Genomic DNA, 9,884 nt, shown 5'->3' with positions numbered 1-9,884 from the left:
TAAAAGAGAGTCAAGTGAGAGAGCAAGTTGGACAGTTCAACAACAACAAACTTACTGGAGTTTACTGAAAGAATTTTGTGCAGTAAGATTTTGCAACATACCTGTTTGAGTTTGTGTAGCGATCAGACGTATTAAAATAGTGTGTTCTGAGGATCATATAAAAAAGGAGAAGAGAATAAAGAAAATTTTGTGGGTGCTGTGGAGCTGTCTTTCCCAAGTGATAGCTGGGAAGCAACATAAAAAGAGCTGATCAACATTGACCTAGGAGGAAGCTAAAGGTAATTGGTGGATCGTTTGGTGAATTTTTTTTTTTTGGGTACAGTGGCCAAGCCAATGGCCCAAAATTGTGAGGTTATGGACGCCACGGCGGCCATGCCTTACACAGAAAGTCGATGTGGTGATAGACTAACGGAAAAAGAAGGTGTAATGACAAGGAGCAAAAGAGCTCTAGAAAATGGCGGATGGAATGAGAATGGTGGCAAAAACGACAAGGCATGTTCGTATGCTGATCAGATAAGACAAAATATGAAGAAGCGGCGCTTCAATGATGAAGCTGTGTTGTACACAGCGGAGCACAAGGGTGAGTTTTTGGTGTTGGTTGATACAAGTGCAGCTGAGAATGTGAGAAATAGGAAAGTTAAAAATGGTTTATATTTAATTGAAAAAATGAAGGATGTGCATGTTAAAGAACTGGAAAAGATGGTGCGTGTGGAAGCTATTGGTACTACCCTGTATAAGATAACTTTTGCAGACAGGGTTTCTGCGAATAGTTTTGTGGGTAATGAAGAGTTGAAAGCGAAGAACCTAAGGGCTTTTATTTCCAAAAATTTTGTGGAAACCTTTGGGGTAATCAGGAATGTACCCCTATGTTTTTCGGAAGAAGAATTGCTAAAGGGAATTAAATGTGATAGGAAGGTGGCCTCAGTGAGGAGGTTCAAAAGGAGAGTTGGCAATGAGGAACCGGTTTTTATGGACACTGAAACCATTAAAGTGGGTTTCTATGGGGATGACCATCCGTCATGGGTGCTTTTTAATTACACTGTGCTTGTGGTAGATACCTTTTACCCAGCAGTCAGGCAGTGCTATAAGTGTGGAAGATTGGGACACACTCAGATGGGCTGTCGTTCCAGCGAAAGATGTCTGAAATGTGGTGTGGATGGATGTGATAGGAAGTGTGAAACTAGAATGTGTGTTTTGTGTGGTGGCGAGGACCATGACTGCAAGAACAAAGAGAAATGTCCTAAGTGGGCGGAGGAGATAGAGCTTAACATGATTATGACGCGTAAAAAAATGTCTAAAAGAGAAGTGATAAATAAATATAAAAGCCAGAACAGATTTGAAATTTTGTGGGAAGATAACAACTTTCCACCTCTCTCAGCAGGTGCGAGGAAAGGTGCTGGTGAGAAGCAGATGGGAAAAAACAAAATAGATGATGATGTGAACGTGATTTTAACTCCGTACACTTATAGTTCAGTGGCAAAGAAACCTAAAAAGAAATATGTACACAGGCCGGGTGCACAAATGGAAAAACGAATGTTTGATGAGCCGTCTCCCAAGTCTCCTGTTTTTATTAAAGAAAGTCAACGTACAACAGAACTAGAAAAAATCACATTAGAATTGTTAAAATTTATGCAGGATATCTTTAAAAAAGAAGATAACCAAGTGGCGTTAGAGGCAATGTCTCATTTCCAAAAAAGAATTCAAAATTGTGGAGTTCCTGTGAATGGAGAAGGTAATAAGAAAAATATAAATCAAAATGGTGAAGAATCTCAAGATATTCCAGTTTAATATTCAATCTTTGAAGCATAATAAAATGTAGAATTCTTTACTAACAAAAACAGTTTTGATATACTAATGCTATCAGAAATTTTTGCTGAGGACAGAAGACAAAACAATAAATTGATTAGCTTCAACTTAGTCCAAAAATTTAGACCTGATGGCTACGGAGGAGTAGCTATCGCACTAAAAAAATATATTAAATTTGCAAAAATTATATATGATACGGAATATGATATTATTTTAGTGAAGACACAAAATCTTCAAAGGAATTTTGTGCTTGTCTCTGTCTATTTTCCACCATCTGTGCCGTTTGTGAGTTTTAGAGAAGAATTGACTAATTTAACCAGCTTTCTGGAGAGGTATGAAAATGTCATTCTGTGTGGGGATTTTAATGCAAGAAATCAATCTTGGGGTGATCATTTAACATCCAGGAAAGGAAGAGAGTTGGAAAGTATAATGATTGAAGCGGGATTATCATGTGTCAATAATGGAAAGGAGACTTTCAGGAGGAACAGGGATTCCCGAGGATCAGTTCCGGACCTGACTTTTGTGAGCTGTGGTAATGTCCAAGGATGGGATGTTGTGGAAGGCTCGTTTGGAGGCAGTCATCATCTTCCCATTTCGTTTGAGGTTGAAATGTGCAGGAAAAAAGCAGGCATGTTTCTACACAAGCAGAAACTGATGTCTTCATTAGCGGAACTCATTTTGGAACCAGATTTTTCAGACATTGAAAGCAATATTGTGGAGGAGGTTAAAGCTGCTACAAAGGAGTTAAGAACAGGATGGTCTCCAAAGTACTGGTGGAACGAGAACCTTACGGTGGCGTATAGGAAACAGCTGGCTGCTGTCAAAAAATCGAGGAAATATCCCAGTTATCTGAATCTGGAGAATGCCAGGAAAGAGATAGAGGCATGGAAAGCTATGGTACAGAAGGCAAAAAAGGATAGCTTTCTGGAAAAAATAGATGAGGTGAATAAGAAAGGTAATATAAGAGAGGCGTGGAAATTTGTGAATAATGTCAGGAAAAGGAATGTATCGGTTAATGGACACTGGAATTCGGACAACAATGCAGAATACCTAAGGTTTCGGAAGGAGCAAGTGAATTATCATACAGTGCAGTTGACCACGGGGTATGAGCATGATGGAAATGAACAACCAATCATTTTTGAATTTGACCACTTTGAAAGCGTCCTGAATAGGAAAAAGAAAGGATCTGCTGGTGGTCAAGACAAAATCACATATGAAATGATCAAAGCACTTCCGGGGATATCAAAAAGAGCCATGCTTACTGCCATGTATAACGCATTCTTGGACAACTCCATCAAGGACAGTTGAAGGATTATTAAGATAGTTCCGATACCTAAACCTAACAAGGTTAATTTCTGTATTTAACTAAACTACATGATATGGAAGATCATAGAACAAGAATCTTCCAATATGCTGATGACTTCTTGATAATGGTTTTTGACAGAGATTTTGATGTGGCAACAGAACATCTGCAAAGGAAAGCCATTGCTTTTCAAAGGAGCTGCGGTGATTTAAATCTGGGGTTTAACCCTGAAAAGTCTAGCACTATTTATTTCGCAAAAAACAGTATTAAGCAAATTGTAGTAAATATTAATGGCCATCAGATACAGCAGGTTAAAAAACTGAAATTCCTGGGAAGAACTATCTCTAATTCCTTAACTGTTAAGGACCATTACACCCACATTAGTGAGGAAGTTCATAATAGAACTAACCTGCTCCGGTGTTTGATGTCGGTGAAAGGGTGTAGACCCCTAATGCGGCTTTAAATGTATACAGGAGTATAATAAGGTCTAAAGTTGAGTATGGCAGAACGACGACGGCACATGCACCTGCGTATGTGAACAAAGGTATTGAAAGGCTTCAAAATGAAATTATTCGTAGATCCCTGGGAGTCCCAAAGGCTACGCCCACACATGTGATCTATGCACTAGCTGGAGAACTGCCCCCAGAATACAGAGCCAAGATCCTCACGGCTAAGGAAATCATAAAAATCATGAGAACTAATGAGAGGCTGTATGACATCATATCGGATAATCCTTTGGTGAAATCCAGTTACAGTACAATTTATAATGAATTTGTAGAAGTGTTCCAAAACATTAGGTTCATTCCATACAAAAACCAATTCAAGCTTAAGGTCAGGTTCAACCTATTGCCCACTACAAAACAAAACACTCCGGATGAAGTGATAAAATCAGTTTATAATGCTGAAATTGCACACTATAAAAATAATAGGTTCACTATTTTTGCCTCAGAATCGTCGGTTGGTGAATCTACCACGGGATGTGGCATTTATAATGCCTCCAAAAATGAAAAATTTCTCTTCAAAAACATAAATCCTCGTCAATGTTCGGCGAACTCTATGCCCTGCGTAAAGCGCTTGAAATTGCGACAGAGGATAAATGCAACAAATGTGTCATTTTTACGGACAGCCTTGCGGCCTGTAAGGCTTTGGGCTCCGATAATTCTGACAACTTCCTGGTTGCGGAATGTCGCAACATCCTGGAAAGATCAAGCATAGATAACTGTCATGTAGTTTGGATGCCTGGCCACAAAGGCATCAGCATAAATGAGGAGGCAGACTGGCTAGCTAAACATGCTGTTGAGGCAGGGGCACCCATGGATGTGGGGCTTTCGCCCAATGAGGCATTAAAATGCGTTGAGAACAAGGTCTATGCAGAATGGAAAGAAAGCTATAATAATATTAGTTTATCTAAAGGGCGTTTTTTCTACGAAGCTACGAATGGAATTTTGGGAAAACCATGGTTTGAGCAGGTTGTTCTTAACCCCTCTGAAACTAAACTCATAAACAGATTGATGGTTGGCAAACATATGACAAAGTATTCTTACATAGAATAGGAGCATCTGATTCCGATTTATGCGATGCATGTGAACAACCGGAAAGTGCACAGCACAGTATTTTTGAGTGCTGTAAATTTATTAATATGAGGAAAAATTACCCTCTCCTATTTTCCCAACACCAAAACTTAACAACCCTCCTCCAATCCAAAGATATTAACCTTTTCCGCTGTATCCTAGGGTTTGTCAAGGAGGCAAACCTTAACCTTTGATCCTCACTAACTACCCAACCACCTACTGTGATAGTAACACTGTGATATTAGTAAATAAGTATTCACCTGATTCATACTAAACTAATTAAGTTTTTACGATCCCCATCCCCGTTTTTGGCCCAACTCCTGTTTTTTCCACAGATCTCGATAATGTCAGATGCGGAATCTCTGCCCTGTCCGCAAATCTAAGTACCTGAATTTTATACTATTAAGCACTTTGGATAATAATCCTATCGAATCTACGACACTGGACTGGTCTTTACTTACACACTCGATCCTACAGCTCAAACAGGTTCACGTGAGTCGTATTTTTGTAATTGTTTTTATTGTTTGCATGTGAAAACATTACTAAACCATAATCTAATGGTACATATGTACTCTCGCTATGTTTTTCGTTTCCCTTGTGTTGCTGTTTTTGCAGCCTTCGTTTAATAGACAAATTTACCAACTGAAGAAGATAAAGTAAAAGAACGATATCACTATACCCTCAACAGGGTGCCGCTTCGCAACAAACTACTACTTGGAAACATTTAAAGAAGGAGAATCAACATTTATGAGTATACCCTGGCACCGCTTGACTTGAATCCATAGTATCGCCAACCCACAAAGCGGACGAACTCAAAAAAAAAAACTCAAAAAAAAAAAAAGATTTTGCAAACCCAGCCATTTTTGGAAAAGCTATTTTATGACCAAAAAATTTGTTCAATTTGAAACTAAGTTATATAAAAATTACAGTAAATGGAAGAATATTCGGAAGTAATGTAAAAGTTTCAGTAAATTAGAAACAATGTATAGATGCATTAAGCTTAAATGCTCCCGGGGAACATAACAAATAAATTTTTCTTTTTTGTTAATTTTATGTTTAATATTAAATGCAATACAAATTGAGTTTAATTGCGGCAAGTCTTTGTTTGAGGGAGAGAGGGGCAAGGGGAATAGAAATTGAAATAAATTGCTCGTACCTGCAATTTTCTGGCAATTCGTTGTGTGTATTTTGTTTGTAGTGTCAGTAATTTGAAATACCAATTCAGAACATTGTCAAAAAAAATATTTTTGAAATCGAATTGTCTTGTATTGATTTTTACCCGACCATTTGTTAATTTTTTTCTAGTAAAATTTCACATGGTTGACAAAATTACACATCGAATTCCAGTACAAACTACGCTTTTTAACAGTTAATCTAATCGTCAGCTGCGCTCATTGGATTACCTAATTGTTGTGCCATGATTTGTTTCAGAAACTAAAGCCACTATAAATATACACGATTCATTTCACATATATTCAATAGATTTGACAATATAAATCTACTGGGTTTACGAAATTCAATACAATGTAAATGTACTATAAGGGGACTATATCATGGTCATCTTATAAGATCGATCAGGAAGACAAAAATTACCCATCCTGTAAAAATTGTCTTTATTGTGAAGCATTTTTATAAAAATTACGTTGACCCAAACGGTACGAACCTAGCAATTTACATGAAATCGTTCGATTGAACTAGTTCATGTTCAGTTCTCTTTTGAACATATTTCCCATTCCTCCATGTCTCTTTCTAAACAATCGCCCCTTTCGGCGTTGTGCATCAGCCCCCTTCGTAAACAAATACTAACATCGTTCATTATGCTTCAACTTCATTTGTTATCACACGTTCTCTCATTTCTTCGGTTCGATTCATTGCATGTACGCGCTTTTAAATTAGGTCGGTTCGCTTCGACTAACCTCTAATGAATTGGTCATTGTGGGCATTGGAACTTGACTATACTATTGTAAATAAAACGGATCTAAAAATAAATTAAAAACATTAAAACACAATCTGAAACGCACATAAACAAACACGCAAAATAATTATGAAGGTGAGTAAGACATCTGCATTTACATAACACCTGTCGGCGGTGCATTACCTGCCATTGTTTTTATATTTTGTAGGTGGAGCTATGTCGCCAGTTGTCGGATGAGCTAAAACAAAAACAGGTAAGGACCTATAAGGAGTATAAATACTCTATGAGATTTTGATAACATTGCATTCTGTTTTACAGGCAGCCACCGAGAGCTTAATTAACAAAATCCTGTATTCTAAAAGATTGCTGGTCGATCATGTGGAAGCACTGGAACAATGTATGGCCTATATGCAAGAAAGGTCATTGGAGTCGACCAACGACCCTGCCGCTGGTACGGATGCAACAGACTCCAATGGGCCAACAGGCAACCATATGCGAATAAATACACAATGGCCAGAAATATTTACGGCGCGCAATACTTGCCTGTTGTTGGGTTCCACCGTATTGGAACATTTTATTACACCACGTGCACTGCGTCTTCTGCTCGTGCCGTCAGCAATTGTTGCAGGCAGTTTCAGTGCCCTTTACGCGGTGAAAAAAGTTTTCGGGTTTCGTAATAAAATCGTGGAACGTGAATTTGAGAATCTCATACGCACAATTGATGACTTCGGGAATTGTATACGACGCAATATGACCTATTTTAATGAGATAATCATAATGAAGCAACAGGAACTAATAGAGTATGTTTGAAAAAAAATTTTTCAAAGCCACTATGCCTCAGAATAATATTCAAATTTATATTCTCAATGTAGATCACGTCAAATCGAAAGAGCTTGGGATTGTATTACCGCAGCCAAGGAAGTGACTGAAATTTTATTTGAAGCCACCCGAAAATTGGAATCACAATATCCCTTACCAGCTCGATTCTCACAGTATTATGCACCAATGGAAGATTTAAAAGAATGTGATTATTTCAAGACTAACGTTACCGATTATAGTCCAAAGCATATTAAAGTAAGTACATGTGTACCTTAGGTACGATTTTGATTTATGAGTGGCATGATGTAAAATTTCTCGTTTTTAAAAATTAAAATATCTTCTATGCGAACAAAATCTTCTGACAAACTACAACTTTGTTGTGACCGTAGTTTAAACTATTTTAAATGGGATTTGAATCTCTTTCAACTGATGTGATAATTATTTGGATTTAGAATATTGGTATAGGAATATTGTCCCTAATGGAAATATTGTCCATCCGTTTCTCATTCTGGATGGAGTACTCTATAGCATACAGAGGGAGTAAGCAATTTCATTCAAACTCTACACAAACTTAAATCAAATGTTGAATATTTGTAAATCTCATGAAAAAGGAAATGAATTAGAATTCTTCTAGCAGAATATAGTATTTAATTTTGTAAAATCTGTCAAAATCGTTTACTACGACTGTAACCAAAAGTCACGGGAAAAGTTTTGAACTTTATAAGGACATATCGTTTATAGTCACTTAATATCGTAACTCTATACTGCACAATTACAAATTTAGCATTATAGAAAAAATTTTCTGATTCTCAACATTTGTGTTTATTTTTAGGATTTTCATAACATCTTCGCCTATGTCCAATCACAGTTCCTTCTCCGATTAGCATTAACTGTCTACACTAAGCCGTCTTTGAGTTGCCTAAATGAAGAATTAGTAAAAATCGAATGCCTTATAAGACAATTGGTGATGGAAGAGGAGAACCACTTTAAAAATCTTGCCATTGAGCAGAATAAGAAAAAATCTCTAGAGTTGGAGGAACTCAACGCCAGCCGAGCTCTAAGGACAAGAAATGATCCGGTCGGAATATTGCAGGACTCTTCACTAAAGCTGAGCGCTTGTATGGTGGCTGTGGCTGCAGAATGCCAAGCTTTGGACATAACCCTGCAAAGACTTACAGAAACAGAAAATGTCAAAAAGGATAATGCCAAACACTTAGTCGAGGTTGCCAACAATATGCGCAGCATTGAAAATGCATTGTCATTGTGCTTCGATGACTTCCAGCGTCTAATGTTGGTTTATAATAAATTCCTGAATAGTAAATTAGATTTGAAGGAACCCAGTGAGAAGAGTGATACTAAATCGCAGGATACGGATGATGAATTTCCTGAAAGCTTTTTGCGTGTGGAAATTTCACAGAATCCCAATGACGCCGAAAAGACCGATGACTTTTATGCCTACATGTTTGACGAAAAACAAGCCAAGCTGGAGCAAGAACAATTAGAGAAAGAACAGTTGGAGCAGCGTAAAGAAGATTTGGAAATATTAAATTTTGAGAAACGGATAACAAAAGGTCGTTTTAAACCCGTTTTGAAGCAGCTAAAGGGTCGCATAGATCCTATACGCAAGGTCATGTTACAAAAGGAGCGTGAAGTGTTGGCCGCAAAGGGCATTAATGTCGACGAACTATTCGACAATGAGGACTGCGAAAGTTTTGAGGAAAAATGTAATTCAACGGAAAAACAAGTTGACGACGATGATGTCTCTGATGAGGGCAGTGAGGGTAGTGCCGATTTAGAATATGAACGCCGCACAAAGAAACTAAAAGAACGCGACAACTTTGCTGAAATGCGCAACTTTTTGGCCCAAAAGCCGGCAATTAATCTCTTTAAGTTAGATGTTCCGCCCACACCATCTAATGCATTGGGCGAAGAAGACATTTTGGAAAGCGAGTGTTAAACATTCGTTTTGCATTACTTTAAAAGTGTATTTATATGAGTAGCAGTTAAATGAAAGAAAAAACTAAGTTTTATGTTATTATTTTTTATTATAATTTATGAGACAACTTTTATAATTGGCCTTAAGAAGATGTGACCCCCTAAAAGTATATATATTATAAAAAAGATTTTATTATGTTAATATTTTTGATGTTTAAATATACAATATCTTATAAAAGCTGTATTGGTCTTAATCAAGTGTTTTTTTTTTATTGCTATTAGATTTTCTTATGAAAAAATGGAGAAAAAAGCGAGAGGCCAGGATCATATACCATTTGGACGGAACTGTTTGGAAAACTTCAAAATATCTAAAATTGGGTCAAAGCATTTTCGGTCCATTTTACCGACTTACAATATGAAATGGCAAGTTAAATTAAGAACATAATTTAAAATATGTAATATCTTTACATCATGGGCCCTCTGAAAATCAAAAATGCATTTGAAATACCTAAACTAGGGCAATACTTTTATATTG

General features: G+C 37.1%; 1 protein-coding gene across 1 annotated transcript; it reads left to right on the top strand.

Annotated features, from left to right (window-relative positions):
- The first annotated feature begins 333 nt into the window (after positions 1-333).
- LOC133321955 (uncharacterized) lies at positions 334-9,376 on the top strand. Its single transcript, XM_061531027.1, has 7 exons — positions 334-580; positions 2,504-2,761; positions 4,059-4,174; positions 6,804-6,848; positions 6,914-7,395; positions 7,468-7,669; positions 8,247-9,376. The coding sequence occupies exons 1-7, from the start codon at positions 334-336 to the stop codon at positions 9,369-9,371; spliced, it is 2,475 nt and encodes an 824-aa protein (XP_061387011.1). The 3' UTR covers positions 9,372-9,376.
- Positions 9,377-9,884: the final 508 nt, after the last annotated feature.

Source organism: Musca vetustissima, unplaced genomic scaffold (assembly GCF_032173495.1).
Source record: "Musca vetustissima isolate MV318-11 ecotype Yass unplaced genomic scaffold, APGP_CSIRO_Mvet_v1 utg482602, whole genome shotgun sequence".
Taxonomy (NCBI): domain Eukaryota; kingdom Metazoa; phylum Arthropoda; class Insecta; order Diptera; family Muscidae; genus Musca; species Musca vetustissima.
Note: the sequence above shows the minus strand (reverse complement) of the source record. Positions and strands in the feature narration are given on the sequence as shown.

Excerpts from the sequence above, each read along its gene's own strand:
- LOC133321955 (XM_061531027.1), top strand. The coding sequence starts at position 334 with ATGGCCCAAAATTGTGAGGTTATGGACGCCACGGCGGCCATGCCTTAC. Across the intron at positions 581-2,503 it reads GTACACAGCGGAGCACAAGG|ACATTGAAAGCAATATTGTG; the intron begins GTGAGTTTTTGG and ends CAGATTTTTCAG. Across the intron at positions 7,396-7,467 it reads AAGCAACAGGAACTAATAGA|ATCACGTCAAATCGAAAGAG; the intron begins GTATGTTTGAAA and ends TTCTCAATGTAG.